Source organism: Vigna unguiculata, chromosome 11 (genome assembly GCF_004118075.2).
Source record: "Vigna unguiculata cultivar IT97K-499-35 chromosome 11, ASM411807v1, whole genome shotgun sequence".
In the NCBI taxonomy this organism is placed as follows: Eukaryota; Viridiplantae; Streptophyta; class Magnoliopsida; order Fabales; family Fabaceae; genus Vigna; species Vigna unguiculata.
Genome location: NC_040289.1, coordinates 31,729,486 through 31,748,438, shown reverse-complemented (window position 1 = coordinate 31,748,438; position 18,953 = coordinate 31,729,486). Strand labels below are relative to the sequence as shown.

At 30.5% G+C, this 18,953-nt stretch overlaps 2 protein-coding genes across 2 annotated transcripts; one reads left to right on the top strand and one right to left on the bottom strand.

Moving 5' to 3' along the window:
- On the bottom strand, positions 1 to 4,465 carry LOC114170369. Its single transcript, XM_028055844.1, has 7 exons — positions 4,337 to 4,465; positions 3,773 to 3,845; positions 2,211 to 2,656; positions 1,606 to 1,853; positions 553 to 1,528; positions 272 to 463; positions 1 to 165 (listed from the first exon to the last, which is right to left on the bottom strand). The coding sequence occupies exons 1-7, from the start codon at positions 4,463 to 4,465 to the stop codon at positions 1 to 3; spliced, it is 2,229 nt and encodes a 742-aa protein (XP_027911645.1).
- Positions 4,466 to 14,820: 10,355 nt separating this feature from the next.
- On the top strand, positions 14,821 to 18,546 carry LOC114168156 (tricyclene synthase EBOS, chloroplastic-like). Its single transcript, XM_028052890.1, has 7 exons — positions 14,821 to 15,078; positions 15,183 to 15,453; positions 16,125 to 16,503; positions 17,116 to 17,334; positions 17,427 to 17,565; positions 17,663 to 17,911; positions 18,068 to 18,546. Exons 1-7 carry the CDS (start codon positions 14,851 to 14,853, stop codon positions 18,392 to 18,394), a joined length of 1,812 nt encoding a protein of 603 aa, XP_027908691.1. The 5' UTR covers positions 14,821 to 14,850; the 3' UTR covers positions 18,395 to 18,546.
- Positions 18,547 to 18,953: the final 407 nt, after the last annotated feature.

The following is an 18,953-nucleotide window of genomic DNA, read 5'->3' as shown; positions in this document are numbered from 1 at the left end:
TCAGTCTTCCATGAGATCTACATAACTACGATCCACTACGTGTAAATCTAGGAATGCTTGCATCCTATCTCTATAAAATGATGCCCAGCCTTTTGCCTTTGGGTAACAATTGCTAGATGATATGATATCCACTGTTGGTAATGGACAACCTTCTTGTAGACGAACCTGTAAATACGTAATTAGTGAATAGAGATATAAAGTTCTTTATCAAAATAATATATATATATATATATATATATATATATATATATATATATATAAACATATATACCTGCACAAAATGAGAACTGTAAACATGTCCAATACAAATTAGTCGATGTTGACTTTGCGAAATAGGTGGGGATGTACGAAGTGGGAATATCGTCAAATTCTGAACTGACGACAAGTAGACGAGGATTACATTATACCGATTAGCAATCGCATACCCCATGTCTGGTATAGTCATCCACTTGTCTCGATTAGCCTGCATATAATTTAATTAGATTATACTAAAACAATATCATAAAAAACTTTTAATACATAAATTTCAACATTGGTGTGTAGAAGTCATACCCCTGATGGTGAGTGAACTAGCAAAGACTTTCTCAGTTCTTCCAGACGATCATAGCCTCCAACTAATGTTGCATATTCATCTCGCCATTGACTAAGTTCTTTGTATAGATCATGTCTGATTAGAGGCCACAACTCTTCACCCATACCCAACAATGCAGTAATGCATCTATATCCACAATGACCGTCCGCAACAACATCGACAACATCGAGTATATAAGGATGAAAAACAAGATTGAACTGTTCTAGCATGGGTATTACTTTCTCTTCAATTACACGTTTGCTCTTCAGCTTTTTTTCTGTTTTTGCAACACATGTGTCTTGTCTTGAGGACTCAATGAAGGCGTCCACATGCTCAAAATAGGAGGGATCACGTTTGGTTGACTTCTTTGATCTATGACTCTTAGCTGCACCTTTCGTCTTAACTTTACTTGGTGGTGGTAACATCGATGTCATAGAAGGGCAAACTATGTCGAGTAATTTATGTTTTATGGTCACTTTTCCTGCAATATCAACTTCTTTGAAAAGATTAAGCAGTAGATCAACTTCCCTCTGAATAGATAATTGCCCTTCAAATTGTGAAGACGAGACATTGGAGAAGCTCAACCTAGTCCACATCACATGAATTTCTTGGAGAGGAATAATCCCATGATCATATCGTGCTAATTCACACGCACATGGTAGACCATAAGTTTGTCTGAGAATGCAGCCACAACGACTACTATCGAATCCAATCTTTTTTACTCTTTCCAACTCTGGAGCAAGGAGTTCTAAGGCACATCTAGAAATATTTCCCACTAATCTTCTATAACTCAATGCCTTGTAAGAGTCACTGATCAGATTTAAACTTCTTTCAAAAGATGCCTTAATTTCGTTGTGTTGCAAGATAATAACGTTGTGAATTCCATCCCAACACGAACAAAGGTCTCCCATACTACTTCCAAGAACTTTCTTCAGACTCCAGTGAGCAGACTCAACCCTAGTACAATTTATACAAGGAAATCATATAAACCATTAATAAAAAAAAATTTAATTAATAGCAAAATACAAACATACCTGTTTGATGTTGTATTCCCCAAATGCATAACTTTGTTCGTCCATGCCTTCACAAAGAATTTCTTATAAGGAATGATCCACGAGTCGTTAACATATTCAAAGAATACAGGCCATGGCTGGCAAACAAGCTCAAGACGATGAACACACTCGTTGAACTTTAATTCATCTTCACAGTCCATGACATTCTCCCAAGCTTGCAATACAACATCCCATGCATCAACAGAATTTACTAACATTTTGCACTTTGCCTGCGCATTTTTTTGAATGTGGAAACGACATAGAAGATGATAACACTCAGGGAACACCATGCCAACAACATTCATTAGAGCAAGATCCCTATCAGTTACAATGACTTGTGGACCACCCTCGGACGTCATAAATAGACCTCTTAGCCTTTCAAGAGCCCAAATGAAATTATTTTGCTTTTCACTAGATAAAAATGCAAAAGCGGCCGAGAAAGTTAATCCTGTTGAGGTCACACCAACAATCTCAAGTAATGGCAACCGATATTTGTTGGTTTTATAGGTACTATCCATTAAGAACACAATATTGAATGAATTTAACAACTTCACAGCATCAGGATGGGTCCAGAACAAATCGCTTACCACATCAGATTCATCAAGACATCTACTAAAATGGATGTAGTGATCACGTTCCAACATCAACATTAACTGTTGTAACTCAGTTCTTGAACCTCTTATTGAACGTTTGTACCTATATCTTGCATTATACACTTGCTTCAGAGTTGTAACATTACAATCATCTTTTTCTTTCAGAGTGAGAAGTATATTTGCAGGTTTGACTTGACTTTTGGTCATATCAACAAGCAACGACTGTTCAGTAGACTTCAACCTACCCGCATAGGGGTGACCAACTAGAGTAGAAGAGACATCGTGATTATGGTAACCACATTTTACGTTCAACACCCATCCCTCCCCTTGAGAGATGAGTCTCCCTCTCAATCTAAAGGGACAATCACATTTTCTTGTCCCAGATAAACTGGGTTCTGCATCACACTTGTATTTTCTATATTTTCCACCTCTTTCACAACCTAATAATACATGGGTCTTGCAACACGTATCAAAAATTAAAAACTAATTGCATGTTGATATTCATTGCATAATTTATGTTAGAAAATTCACCAATCACACAATATACATTCACTCACATTACAAATTGACCAATAACACAATATACACACCAACACACAAAATCCAAGTATGAAACGGAATAGCTATTCCGTTTCACATCTTTAAGACACGGATTATGTAATCCGTTTGGAAAAACAAAATTTTGGTTTCTATTTGATGTTCAAGCGTTTGGACTTCAAGTGTTTGGTTTGTCGGACAAAACATCCATGCAAATAAGGAGCGGAAATTTTAACGAAATAAGTGATTCAATTCTATTTCTAAGACCATGACAGCACGTACATGCATGCCACCAATCTTATTCACCAGTTCTTTTCTTTGCACAGAACTGGAAATGGAATCAAGAAGAAAGAAATGGGGTGGGGGTATGTGGGTGTAATTTTTAACAGAATATTATGCAAGGTTTATTTACCAATAACATTTAAAAATAATGGAGTGATCGTGTTATTCTTTTATGAATGGGTGTCAGAAAAAAATCATAATTTATGCGAAATGGCATACACTTTCCGTATTGTGAAACGAATTCCTTATTTATCATCTAACAAACATACACCAAAAACACCAAAAACAAAAACAAATGTATAGATGCGAAAATCATAATTTATGGGAAACGGAATACAGAATCCGTTTCATAACGTTTTGAAACGGATTCTGTATTCCGTTTCATAAAAAAATAATTTTTTTGTGAAACGGAATACAGAATCCGTTTCATAACGTTTTGAAACGGATTCTGTATTCCGTTTCACAAAAAAAATTTGCAATTTTTTTTATGAAACGGAATACAGAATCCGTTTCATAACGTTTTGAAACGGATTCTGTATTCTGTTTCATAAAAAAATTTGCAAATTTTTTTAGAAACGGATTACAGAAACCGCTTCATAACATTTTGAAACGAATTCTGTATTCCGTTTTCCATACATTTTGAAAAACAACTTTTGTATTGCGTTTTGAAACGCAAACAATCCCTTCAAACAAACAAATTCCGTTTACAAAGAACTTAAGGTGGTATGAAGGCTAACCTGGATTGACGGAAGTACCACTTGGAGAGGAGATAAGGCAGTTACTCACAAGACCTTCCTTCAAAGAATCAACCTTCAATCACAATAATGCATACTCAGTGACAGAATAAACAAAACAGGATTCCTTAAAAAAAATAAATGAAAGTAATACAAACCAGAAGAGGGACCACCACAGACAGAATGAACGAATGAAGACAAGAGGGACCACTACAGAGAGAATGAACGATTGAAGAAGGACAACTCTCAGGACCACGAACCACAATAAAACTGAGCAAAAATTTTAATGAAAGCAGACACTGGATGATGGAGAAGAAACGGAGTACAAGAATACTAAATAGTAACGTATAGTAACGTTTTGGGGGGTGCAGGGACGTTGACGCAGTAAATGAAATTTACTGCGTCCCTACCCACTTTCACCCATTCTCACAGTATATTAAATAAGGGCATAAGCGTAAATTTTGGGGGTACAGGAGATTTCTTGGAGGTGCAGGGAGAAGGCGCCAAAAGTATTTATTTACACAGATTTTAAAATCACAATTTTTTTTCTAATATGACAAAACGAACCAGCTCAATTTGTTTTTGACCCATCAAAATTGAACTGGGCCGGACTAGCCCGTATGGAGAAAACAGGTTAAAAATTTGAGTAAGTCCCAAAGTTGGGCTGGCCCGCCGGTATTCAATTTTTTTCGGCATTTTTGCTATGATGGACTGATCCAGTTTTTTTAGGGCCTAGTTTTTATGTGTAAGTATTTTGGCCCAGCGCATGATTGTGCTCTTGTATTTGCTGAGCATTTAACAACACAACCTTGATTAACCATAAGAATAATGCAAACATAAGATCTATAATGAATACTTAACATACAACTTTTAATCACTCAAAGTTATAACAGACCAAGTTCAAAATTCAATAATGATTGATAATATAAACCTTCACAGAATGTGGCCTTATCTGGAATATTTTATTGATTACCTGAAATTGATAAAAAAAATACAGAGACCCAAAAATTGAGTAAGGTATTTAAGATCCATGAAATGCCACAACAAATATTTTATAATAAATTGCACAATAAAGAAATTGATAAGCAATTAAGGAGGAGAGGTCCCACACTTTTCAACCTCAAGTTAGTCCAAGTCAAGAACTGAAGTGAGTTCTCATGCCTAGTTCTCAACCTCTAAAACTTGAAGTACAAATTCTAACCCGAATTACACCTCAAGTAAATATTCAACAAGGTCTTACATTTTCATTTTCCCCTCCACTTCCATTTGCATCTCAAGCAAGTATTTAACAAGGTTCTAAATATGCTTACCCTCCACCTCCATCTGCACCCAGCCAAGTAATTTGTTTTATCATATTTCATGAATAAGTATTATGTATATAATCTGTTTTACATTAGATTTTGTATATATCAATTTGATTTTATATTCAGTTTTAGGAATATCTAACCAATTTATTTTTAGGAACCTTGAAAGTGAGGATATCTTTAACTAGCCAGCCCCCAATTGCACCTCAATCTAATTTTCAGCCACCATATCAATCATTTCATGTATTTGAACCAACAATACCAACGACATTACATTCATATTATGAAAATGAAGAGGAAGAAAATGAGGAGACTGAGTTCCAATAGATGAACAAAGGCCTGCAACCCGAAAAAGAGCATGGTTTGTTAATGTCGTTAGTAAGCAACTATATACAAAGTATTACATAATATATTATACATATATTTGTCTTTATAATAAATTAGTAACAATTATTTTCTCACACTCCGTAGATGATCAGGGAAAGAGAATTACAAAACAACTATGAACCAATGATGTGTGGCATTCATTTACCTCCTAATGAAAGGATTGTTGTGCAGTGGAATAATGAGGGTCAACCAATTGCAGATGGTGGAGCATTATTGAATAGGTTCTTAGGTAGCATTGCAAGAAACTCTAATTCTCTTCCTATTAATTATTCTAGTTGGAAGAAGATTCCTAAAGATTATAAAGAAGAGGTACTTAAGAATATTATTCAGGTCAACATTGTAAAAGCTTAATGTATGATTTAATTATACTATAATTCTTGTTAATTTTAACTATTTTATGTTTTGAAGGCTAAGTTTGATGTCCATTCCGATGTTCATATAAGCCACATCCTCAAATCACTTAACATAAAGTGGAGAGACCACCGACAAGAATTGTGACAACTTAGAAATGATGGAACACGTACTGAAGATGAATTGATCACAATGGTTCCAGTGGAAATAGATAGAGATCATTGGGATTCTTTTGTGGATTATCGACTAAATTCAAAAACAAAGGTATATTGAAACTATTTTTCATCAACATCGTTCAAGTTAATGATTATTATATTTATACGTTGATGATTAGGAGCATGCTCTGAAAAATAAAGATAATAGGGCAAAGCAAACCATTGCTCACACATGTGGATCTAGGAGCATTGCAAGGAAAGAGATGAAATGGTGACAATACTACATATCTTGATGTGAACTTTTTGTTTCAATTTTTGGCTTTATGTGTCATATATTTTTTCTTTAATTTTATAGGAAAAAGAGTGTGGCCACAAGGTTAATGAAGGAGAGGTATGGATAGCAACACATAAACATGCTAATGGAGCCTTTGTGAGTGATAAAGCGAGGGAAATCAATGTGAGTTCAATTCTAATAAAGTCTATAATTGTCAACCATACTTTGTGTTATTTTAATTAGTTTCTTCTTATGTTCTTTGTAGGAAAAAATTCAAGTATATGAATCAACATCATCATCATCTGTATCAAAAGAAATATCAAGTACTGATTCCTTAGCTTTTGCTTTCAGAAGCCAAGAACATTGTGGACGTGTTAGGAGTTTGGGTTTTGGTCCTTGCCCATCTAAAGTGTTTGGCTCCAAGGGTCATTCATATAATGGAACATCTTCAAGTTATCCTTCTAATGCTCAGTTACAAAATCAAGTTAATTTTTTAGTTTTGATCATGATGCATTACTTTTATCAAATTTGACATTTGAATATGTTTAAAGTAATATGTTATGTAAACCAAGATTGTCAAAAGAGCTCCATTTTTTTTCTTCAAAAGTAGAAAATAAGAGTTATTTTCTCTATTTTGATTAATTTGATTAATTTTGTGTTTTAAAATAGGTTTCTACATTGACATTCCAACTCAATGAAATGAAGGCAATGGTTAATTTTTTGGTACAAAATCATCAAGGAGAGTTGCCTCGTGATTTTACTATGCATCATGCACTAACAGTAATATTTAAATCTTGATTAAATTAATATATGTTTGATATTATTATTTGGAAAGTTATTAATTATCATTATTTTTTATATGTTAGGTATCTGATCAAGGAAGTGTTCCTAACGAAGAAACAAATGATCAACATCCAACACCGCATTAGATGATAATTTTCGTTTACTTTTGGAATTTGTCAACAAATGTGCTTCTAGGAAACTTTTGGTTAATTTTGCTAACAGGGAACAACTCTAATTTCCTTTAATATTTGGTTTATTGTAGGTAGATACTTTTAAATGCTACCTCTCCAACATTTATTATATTAAGAGCATTATGACTGCTAGTCCACTACTGGTACCATTTGAATGAATATTTGCATTGGTACCGTTTGAATGAATATTTGTATTGATTGCTTATTTTGAAGTGGTCTTGGAGTTTTTTCTTTTTATTTAATGAGATGTGTTATGAAAATGAGTGCTTTTTATTTTGGTTGTATTGTCAAATGTAATCATCCTCTAAAATAATAATGAAAACCATAATGTTAAACAATAAATAAAAAATTCCATAGAATAAAGTTCTTTTCGTACTCAAAGAATTAACTAAACAAATCAATTATCAGAAAAGTACAACTTTAGCATTATAGCAATGTCATGCACTAACTTATATAAAATCATATTTTACAAAATTCTTTTGTAAATATATCAATATGTAAAAAGATATTTTATGCCATCAATGTAAAATTGCTCTCTACTCTTTACTATTTTTTATCTCAATTAAATAACTCTACATTTCACTTTTTTTTTCTTTATTTCTATTCTTTTCCACTTCTTTTCTATTCTAAATAAAACATAATAAGTGGTTGAGAATGTAGTAACTTGCGTATCATTAGTGATCTCTATTAAAATTGTCTGAAACTAAAATTATTGAGATATGTATATAAATATTATTTAAATAGGTTAGAGCATCATAAATGCTTTATTATATATAAAAATGTTTTTGCTGATAAAAAATATAACTTGTCAAAAAGTTTTGTTGATAATAAAATAAAGCAATCTCTACAACAATGTCTACCACTTATATTATAGGGCAACAACCTCCGAAAGTTAGGTAGTAAGGATAGCGAAATGCTTAAAGTGAGTGATGGGTAGGAATGTAAATGCGATTTTTAGGGTATGGATAGTAGGTTTTCGTATTCTGAGTGATGGATAAATATTTGTTCTATATTCGTATTTATATTTGTGTGGGTATCCGTTATGTAGGTATCTGTATATTTTTTTAATATCTACGGGTCTCCACAGATATTTACAAAACAAAAATTTAATATTTAACAATATATTTTAGTCATAAATTTAAATAAAAACACAATACATAACATTCATAAATCTCATACAAAGTGTAAATGTCTCATTTAAATAGTGTTGAATGGCAATTTACAAAAAAATGATGACTTTTCAAAATAAATTGATAAAAAATAACACATTCAAAATCAATATGTTAATGTTTTAACCATGTTTTTTCTTTAATCTAAATTAGAGTATAATGGGTACAAGTATCCATGGGTACGGATACTATGATATACGTATCCGCTCTATTAACATGCCGGTATAAAAAAATACATGTACTCATTACCTGTGGATATCGATTTATAATATTCATTTCCAACTTGTTGCGGATTTTATCTGTAGATACTCGTGGATATGAATTTTTTTGACATCCCTAATGACAAGAGTCTAGATAGATCTCAAGGAGACGATGAGTTTTGATGAGTTATGTTGTAATATTTTATTTTTATTTTTATTTTTTGTGCTTCTCTTTTATCTATATGGGTTACCCTTTATCTCAAAATGAGTTTTTATGTGGTTGTTGTTTAGGAAAAATGAAATCAAAGAACTAAAGTGGGCTCTATAAATTATAGCCACGTAAAGCTTTAAACAAAAAATTCAATTTTTTATGATGATACCTTCCATTTGTTAAAAGTGTGAAAACCACAAACTTTCCTTATTGAGTAAGTGGTAGTGCCTATCTCCTCTCTTGATCGTGAAGTATAGAAAAGTTTCTGTGTTGGACATAATAAAAATGTAGTGATCATTGTTGGACTAAAGAAAAAGTTTGTTCCTAGATTTATATATATATATATATATATATATATATATATATATATATATATATATATATATGATTGAGTGTGACAAAACTGAAATAATAAATTAAATAATACTTTATTGATAGTTATGTTTTATAATACATAACAAATAGTTAAAAATATTAAAATAATAAATATCGGAGTAACTAATTAAACTTTGATATTTCATAAATTAACTTATTTTAATATACTTTTATTTTGAAATACATAGATTTTAATTAAACTTTGATATTTTATAAATTAACTTATTTTAATATATTTTTATTTTGAAATACATAAATTTAGAAAATTAATGAGTACATAATAAATTTACATTTTTTAATTGAGTCTCTATGATTAGATATGTTTATTAAATGAATGACATGATGATTAAGTGGTAGACATAATTACTACATTTGTCATTCTTATCGCCACATATTATTTTAATATTTTATAATTTATAATTTTATTATAATTGTATCATTTTATAGTATTATATATTTTAATTTTAATTATAAGATTATATAATTATAAAATTTTAAAATAATGAAATAACATATGATTATATTTTTCAAGATAACCAGGTTAACCATTCAATAAATCATATCTAATCAATTAAAAAAATTTAAATTTATCATGAACTTAAGAAATAATTAAGTTTTTTATTTATTAAAATTTTATAATAATTATTTATTTTAATTCAAAAATTATTTTAACCCTAATTTATAGTTTTTATTAAAACGTTCTTAAAAATTATTTTACAAATTATTTTTTACATATATATATATATATATATATATACATCAACTTTAAATTTTCTCACCACTCTCCACTCTCTTTTCTTTAATATAAACAATTCAACTTTTGATTATTCTTTCTTTCTTTCCTTTATTTTCTTTTTACATTCTTTTTTCCATTTCAATCAAACAAAAAATGTGTGGTGGTGTGGTGATTGTGGAAGTATAAAAATCTGATACTTAAAAAAGTTACAAGTATTTGATATCTTTATACAACTTGTTCAAAGATTTGTTGTGAATGGAATAATAACCCCTCAACAATTAATATCATTTGGGTGCTATTGTCTCGTAATTGTCCACAAAAAAATTGAATAGTAAGAGTAGGGACATGCTTGAGTATTGGTTGATGAGAGTGCAGGTACGTCTTATGGAGATGATAAATTTTGGACTTGGATTTTGCTTTAATTTATTTGTAGTTTTGTGTGTGCTCTTTATGTATATGCTAATAATGAACTTTTGTGCGGGTTGTTGTAAAAAAAAATAAAATCAAAAGAACTAAAATGTTTTCTATAAATTATAGCACGTAAAGCCTTAAAAAAATGCAATTTCTCATGTTCATACATTCCATATTTTGTGAAAGATTGTGAAGCAACCAAAAGTTTTTAAATGACGACGATTCTCATTTAATCACCACCACAGAACACTTTTTAATGAGAGTTAAATATGATTTTTGAAGACGATTTTCAAATATTTGAAATATAGTTAAAAAGTGTAGATCTATAACAAATCTCGAGTTTGATTTGAGATGATAAAGAGCTGATAAAGCGACAAATTTCAAACTTTATTCGGGACGGTAAAGAGTCGTCTAAAGTGATGAAGCCGTCTAACTAAAAGAGAGCCACATAGAGATTGATCCATATAAACTAAAAGAGCTTGTTTGTAAAAACAAAGAGAATGAAACTCCCTTTTATTACATATATGATGTTGTAGTCAAGAAACTAGGTTTACACTTTCCTTTAAGTAACCTTGAGGAAGAAAATTTAATCTTGATGAATGTCACTTCTATTCAACTACACCCAAATAGTTGGGCATTTATTAGGGCTTTTCAGATTCTATGCACATACTTTGGCATTAGTCCTTTCGAAAATGTGCTCTTTTTCTTTTACGAGTTTAAGAAAATATTCTTGGCCTTCTAAGGGCTTTGTGAGTGGTGTAAGTGGTTGAAGCGTTCTGTCTTTATTCCAATCCTCTTTCAAAAACTTTAAAGGAAGATTTTTCAAAATTTGATCTCCTGCTCATGACGATAACATTTTAGAGGGCTTTCCCCTTTATTTGATGAGCTCGCCTCATAATCAGCAGGTTCGTAGGAAAGAAGATTTGGATAACTCTAGAATGCAAATTTACATTGCACCTTTAAAAAATTTTAAAATCTCAAAAATACCATTTGACCATTTGAGCGAAGTAATGTAAATCATATTCTCAAAATTATTTTCGGATATATACTTCGAAAAGTCAACATCTAGAAATAATTTTGGGATGTGATTTGTGTGACTTTGCACAAATGATCAAAGGTAGTTTTGGAATTTTAAAAAATCATGGAGATGCAGAAGAAAATTTGGCGGTGCAGGAAGAAAGCCCACGTCTCAAAATTGGGCTGCCCCGCAAGTATTCGAAAAAAAATTCTGCATTTTTGCTATGATGGGCTATAATGAATACTTAACACAAAGGCAATTAATAATGCAAGCGTAAGATCTATATGATGAATACTTAACATACAACTTTTAATCACTCAAAGTTATAACAGACAAAGTTCAAACTTCAATAATGGTGGAGAATATAATCCTTCACAGAATGTGGCCTTATCTGGAATAACTTATTAATTACCTGAAATTCATAAAAAAATACAGAGAGACCCAAAAATCGAGTCAAGTATTTAAGATCCATGAAATGCCACAACAAATATTTTATAATAAACTGCACAATAAAGAAATTGATAAGAAATTAAGGGGGAGAGGTCCCACACGCTTTTATTATTTTTTGGAGCGTCGATTTAGAGCGTTTAACTGACTCTCCATTACAATAAATGTTTCAACAAATTAAGAGTTTAACATATTAATTATAATCGGTGTTGCGTACGCTTAACTCACTTTATTAATAACTACTAGGGTTCCCTTTTCCTTGGCGCAATATTTTAGAAGCTATTATTTAATATTTTTGCAGTAACTAGTTGTAGATAAATAAAATAAATCAACGCTAGATTCTCGCCTTTATATTTATAAAATGCTTCTGCAGTTTATTTGACCAAAACCATCTTTAAAAAATTGTTATAGTTTTAAGAAAAACACAAAACAAGAAAAACGTGCTAGTTTTTAACACTTCATAGAACTAAAAATAATGTTCCTTAAAAGCAATCACTTTTGACGTCTGATGCACTCCGTGTTTCTCAATTGACCCTTCATTTACACGTGTTAGTTATGATAAAGTATCCTAGGAAAAATGAAATTGGCCACCTCGGACTGCGATTTAAGTGGATCAGCATGCTGTATAAAAAAACCACAATTATTAACGTGATCAATAATCAGTTTTTTTAGCGATATAATATAAATAATTCAAATAATATATTCAAAATTTATATATTTATATATATTTTCATTGTCATTAGTTAAATAAAATAACAAATAATTTGATATAATTATAAAATAAATTTTATATATTTACATAATTGTTTTTTTTTTCTTTCAAAATTTTGTCATTAGCAGTTCAATAAGAAATTAAATTTTTAGAAATTTTGTTTTTTTAATGTAAGTATCATATATCGTCTTAGAAATTCATCTTCTATTTTATTTTCAATTTTATTTTTTAAATATTTATTGTAAAAAATAATTATTTTAATTACAAGAAATTAGAGATGGAAATATGGGCCGACCCGTTTAGGCTCAACCGTTTAAAAATTGAAAAACTTTAAGAAGTTTACAAAATTAAGTAAAGACTTTAGGGAGTTGACATACACAATGTATTCTTTAAATTTTAGCACATTAAAAAATATATAATACATGTCTTTTCCAGTTATATAAGAATTTGGAACGTTAATGCATGAATCCATAAAAATTGTAACTAATATACACAAGTACAATATTTTTTTATGCGGGCTGCGGACTTATGTGGCCGGACTACTGTGGGTTCACTACCCTAACCCACCCCATGTTTTTTTCGCGGGCCTACGGGCCGACCCGACGAGCCAGGCCCATATTGCCATCCCTACAAGAAATTGTCAAATAATGGAAGAAAATTTCTCAATATAGAATTTACCATTGGGTTTCTCCATTAATTCATCGATAATGGATCAATTGTTTAATTTGTTGGTTTTTAAAATTTTATGACCAATATTTTTGTTAAAAAAATAAGTTTGAAGTTCACGCTTTGTGCTTTGACTATTTTTGTGATAAAATTTGTTCGTAAATTCATCAATAATTTATTTTTTTAATTTATCAATAATTGAATTGTTTTAAAATTTATCAAGAAGAGGACAAAATAGAAGAATCAAATCACAATATTTACTGACGGATAATTGATGGATAATTAATGATGAATTTTCACCGTTGGCAATTATTGATGTATTTTTCCTATCCATCAATAAAATTTAACAATGAATTTTTTGTCATTGTTAATTCGTTGGTATTTTTTTTTTCTTTTGTAGTGTATGTGTTAAAAGAGAAAGAGCTATAATAAGATTAATTAAATTGTCTCTTATCAAATAATGACATTTTTTAAGCATGATTTATAAATTTTTCAAATTTAGATGATTCAAAACATCGACAATAAAATACTAAAGTTGAAATCTTCATTTGTTCATTAAAATTTAAAAGATTTTTGTAACAAAAGTACATATATCCTTAATGTTAGAAAGGAAAATTTATTGATATAATTAAATTGATTTTGAACAAAAATAAAAATTAATATTGATAGATGTAATTAATAAAAGAAAAATATATGATAATTAAACTCTAATTAAAAATGTTGTGAAAAAATATATTAGTTAACTTTTCCTTTCTTATTTTAAAAATAATTTGTGTATGAAAGGCTTTATGTTTACTTTTTATTTAATGGAATCCTAATATTTTTTAAATATAGTCAATTTAGTTTCTTGTGTTCAATTGCCATTAATAATTCTGTCACGTGTTAAAATATGTCAAAATATAAAAGGTGCAACGTGTTAAACCTTTTTAGAAAATATCAAAATATAAAAAGTGTTAAGGGTCTCACGGTACCACATGTCATGTCAAACTAAGAGTAAAAAATATAAAGGTCAAAATAAATTACATGACTAAATTCAAAATCAAATTATTAATTATACCTAAAAAATACTATAATATAAAACTAAAATTTGACTATTAAATGGGTAAAAGAAAATTATTCTTTTTAAATGAATAAGCGAATCCCAAAGTTAAAAAAAATAAAAAAACTACTTTAATTCTCATATTTTCATTGTGTATATACACAATTTTAAAAGTTTGGGACCATATCATCCCAACTTCTATCATCATCCGCCTCTATATATATATATATATATACTAGTGTAAACACAGGCGCTATCGCGCCTGTGTGTACGCATTTTTTGAATTATATTAATAATTGATGATATTGTAATGTTATTAATTTAATAAACAAAATAACAAAATAAAAGTATATTTATAAAAAATAAAATAAAATGTACGGAGAAAATAAGAGAAAAATAACTGTTGATGAATAGTAAGAGAAAAAAAGAAAAAGGAGATAAGTAAATAATTTTATAAAAACTTGTAAAAGTAACCGTTAAATTTTAAAAATTTAATAAATAATTAAATTATAAAGGGTAAAGTTGGAATTATGAAATGTGGACACAAAAGAGGGAATCCCCTTTATATATAGTTATAGATATATATATATATATATGAGACATCCCAAAGCTAAACATTCACAGTTGCAGACATAAGCGAGCCTTCAACAAAATGACTCTTGTGAATCCCAAGTTCCTCAATTCCTCTTTTCTTCCACATCTCACCTTTCCCAAACCTCTCAAACCACTACTTCTTCCTAATCTTCTCCAACGTAGGATAATCTTCCCTTGCTTCAACGCAACCACCACAAACGTTAATGTTTCCGAAAGAAAATCTGCAAACTTCCAACCCAACCTCTGGACTTACGACTTTCTGCAGTCCTTGAAGCATGCCTACGCTGTAATTCACTCAACCATTATAATTATTATACATACTCTCCAAATCCTAAACTTTTTCTTACTCACACGCGTATACGTGATTTGTTCTTTGTATAATGTTTTTAGGATACAAGATATGAGGACAGGGCCAAAATACTGCAGGAGGAAGTGAGGAGAATGATAAAGGATGAAAGTTCAGATATATGGCACAAACTTGAACTCATTAACGATGTGAAACGCTTGGGCTTGAGTTACCATTATGACAAGGAGATATCAGAAGCCCTTCTTTGGTTTCAATCTTCTGCAAGATTTAATGCCACAATCGTTAACAGAAGTTTGCATGAAACTGCTCTGTGCTTCAGGCTTCTCAGAGAATATGGCTATGATGTCAATGCAGGTATACCTAACGTTATAACATTTTCTTATTTAAGTTTTATTTATTTTTTCCAAACAACTATTTGTAATATTATTTAGTTTGTAAAACTACCATTAAAGCTAACAAATAAGCATTATTAATGTTTTGCATTGATTCCTAATAAAAAACGAAGACTACATCTATATATAATCTCACTATGTTTTTATTGTTGGAGAAGAATAGAAAAGGAAAAAAGAAAGTGGCGAGGAAGTAATTAAATGAAACTTTCAACTGTTATCTTTTAGGAAAAAAGAAGAGTGAAGAATAGTGTGGAGATAAAAAAATAAAATAAAACTTGATCATTTTACTTTAACAAATATTATACCATCCTATCAAACAAAAAGCGAAACAGTACACATACACAACATACAAAAAACGTAGGTAATGAGCTGTTCATGCACATAGGCCTTAACATCATAAACATATGTATGTATTTAAACTCTGCTGGGAACCACCTGTTAATGCCTTCACCAGTCGTCACTGTCAGTGCCTCACTAATCAGGAAAAACTACATTAGTATTTATTTTGTATTCTTATTTTTATGACATCTACAATTTAGATGGTGGCATATATCCATGTACTAGGTTCACGTGTGTATTTTGTAGCTGCAAGCTGTGTGTAAAGTAGGCTTGATTTGTTGTATAATCATGCAGATATATTTGAGAGGTTTAAGGAGGAGAATGGTAATTTTAAGGCAAGCCTTGTGAGTGATGTGAAGGGAATGTTGAGTCTGTACGAGGCATCGTTTTTTGGGTACGAAGGAGAGGAGATTTTGGATGAGGCCATGGTGTTCTCTAGCTTCCATCTTAGGGTTGTCCTCAACAAAGGTGAAAGCAGTAACATGGTTTTGGAAGAAGTGAATCATGCATTGGAGCTTCCACTCCATCACAGAACCCAAAGACTGGAAGCAAGGTGGTATATTGAATCTTATACTAAAAGAACAGACTCAAATCGACTGCTGCTTGAAGCAGCAAAACTTGATTTCAATGTTGTGCAGTCAACACTGCAAAATGATCTCCAACAAATGTCAAGGTCAGTTTGAGTTGGAAAATCAACAACTCTTTTTCCATTAACTAAAAGATTGTCTGTCGGCAATTAGACCACAGTGATTTTGATTATCTTGAAAATAAAAATCTACCGCACAAACAAATTCTGCTCAACTACCCATCACGAATGTCAAATGATTAATCATATTATTGTGCTTTTGAAAAACTATACATGTCTTCAGAAAATTCATGATTATGTTATTCTCCACTTAAATTGTTTAATCAATTAATATATATATATATATATATATATATATATATATATATATATATATATATATATATATATATATATACTTTCACTATGTTTTAATTATGTGAGAAAGAAAATAAGGACAAACTTGAAATTGGTGGGGGAAGTTATTAAATGAAAGTTTCAATTATTATCTTGAGGAAAGCGACGTGTGTACAAAAGTGGGGAGAAAGAAATATTAAACTTTATCACAACTTAATTTTAATAAAAAAGAAAAAAAAGTAAATAATATTTTTTGTTAACACTTAGTTTCTTAAAAGAAATACAAGATTACTGTTTTATGATGTTCCCTTTCAATTACATCTTTGGAGATATCTTATTTTTGTTTATTGCATTGTGATGAAGGTGGTGGAGGGGAATGGGACTGGCCTCAAAGTTAAGTTTCAGCCGAGACAGACTAATGGAATGCTTTTTTTGGACGGTTGGAATGGACTTCGAGCCTCAGTTCAGTGACCTTCGCAAAGGGTTAACGAAAGTTACTTCCTTAATAACTACAATCGATGACGTTTATGATGTCTATGGCACCTTAGATGAATTAGAACTTTTCACTGCAGCGGTGGAAAGGTAACTTACATAAACAACTTTGATCATTGGCGTATAAACTACTAAAATTATTAATCATTGTACTAAGTAAAAAATGTTTTTTATTGCTTCAGTTGGGATGTTAAAGCAGTTCAAGTTCTCCCTGATTATATGAAGATATGTTTTCTGGCACTGTACAACACTGTCAACGAATTTGCCTATGATGCACTTAAAGAACACGACCAAGATATCCTACCCTACCTTACCAAAGCAGTGCGTTAATCATAAATCATAGCAATTATTTCTTACATTATATATACATGTTAGCGCAACATTGAGATTAGTTTTGTTTTTGAATTGAATTACACAGTGGTCTGATATGTTGAAAGCATTCCTACAAGAAGCCAAATGGAGTCGTGACACACAGTTTCCAAGATTCAATGATTATCTCAACAATGCATGGGTCTCGGTCTCCGGGGTAGTTATACTCACCCATGCATATTTCTTGCTAAACCACAACATTACAAAAGAGGCGCTTGAATCCTTGCACAATTACCACTCCCTGTTACAGAAATCATCCATTATTTTTCGACTTTGTAATGATTTGGGTACATCAAAGGTAATTTTGATTCCATACATAACCGTGTTATTCTTTAACAAAACAGAACCACAAGCAAGCATAGTTACAAGTATCAAATGTCTTGTAACTCAATTTTGTGACAGTTTTAGATCATTAAAACATAGAGGTAATTGGTCTTGTGTTGTAATTTTGCAGGCAGAGTTAGAAAGAGGTGAAGCAGCAAACTCCATGGTATGTTACATGCGAGAAAGTGGTGCTAGTGAAGATGGTGCTTACAAGCACATCCATAGTTTGCTAAATGAAACGTGGAAGAAGATGAACAAAGATAGAGTGTCAGAGTCTCCATTCCCAAAAGCTTTCGTAGAGACAGCTATGAACCTTGGAAGAATTTCTCAGTGCACATATCAGTATGGTGATGGACATGGAGCCCCCGACAGCACTGCCAAGAGCCGCATACGATCCTTGATAATTGAACCCATTGCACTCTACGGGATGGATGCATTTCCACAAGTTATTTATTAATGGATATCTGCAAAAGAAAAATAAATTAGTTTGTACATAGAGGGTTTGTTATCTTTGTATTATCTGGTTATCTTCCGAATTAGTTTGTACATAGAGGGTTTGTTATCTTTATATTATGTGGTTATCTTCCGGTTAAGTTGTTAAAATAATTTCTTGATTCTAATAAAATAATTTTGTAACTTCCTATTTTACCTATTTTTTTCTTCATCTAATATATTAATGATGTGCGTAAATTAATTTTAAGTTAAATAACACATAAAATATAATCATTAAAAGAGTGATTAATGCAATATAAAACTATATAAATGACCTAAATTGAATCAATTGTTTTCCAAAACTTGAACCCTTTAAAACAATATAATGATTTTCCAGCATAAAAGAACCGGTTATTGTCTTTTTCATTGACTATAAAGAAAATTGTGCTTTTCATTTTCATATATGGTATTAATTCTGAGATAGCTTTGCACTAATCCATCTTAGTCTATCTAATGTTTTATAATTTATATTTGTTATATATATATATATATATATATATATATATATATATATATATATATAT

Excerpts from the sequence above, each read along its gene's own strand:
- LOC114170369 (XM_028055844.1), bottom strand. The coding sequence starts at position 4,465 with ATGCCGAAAAAAATTGAATACCGGCGGGCCAGCCCAACTTTGGGACTT. Across the intron at positions 1,529-1,605 it reads GGGAATACAACATCAAACAG|GGTTGAGTCTGCTCACTGGA; the intron begins GTATGTTTGTAT and ends AAATTGTACTAG. Across the intron at positions 166-271 it reads ACAGTTCTCATTTTGTGCAG|GTTCGTCTACAAGAAGGTTG; the intron begins GTATATATGTTT and ends ACGTATTTACAG.
- LOC114168156 (XM_028052890.1), top strand. The coding sequence starts at position 14,851 with ATGACTCTTGTGAATCCCAAGTTCCTCAATTCCTCTTTTCTTCCACAT. Across the intron at positions 16,504-17,115 it reads GATCTCCAACAAATGTCAAG|GTGGTGGAGGGGAATGGGAC; the intron begins GTCAGTTTGAGT and ends ATTGTGATGAAG. Across the intron at positions 17,335-17,426 it reads TTCACTGCAGCGGTGGAAAG|TTGGGATGTTAAAGCAGTTC; the intron begins GTAACTTACATA and ends TTATTGCTTCAG.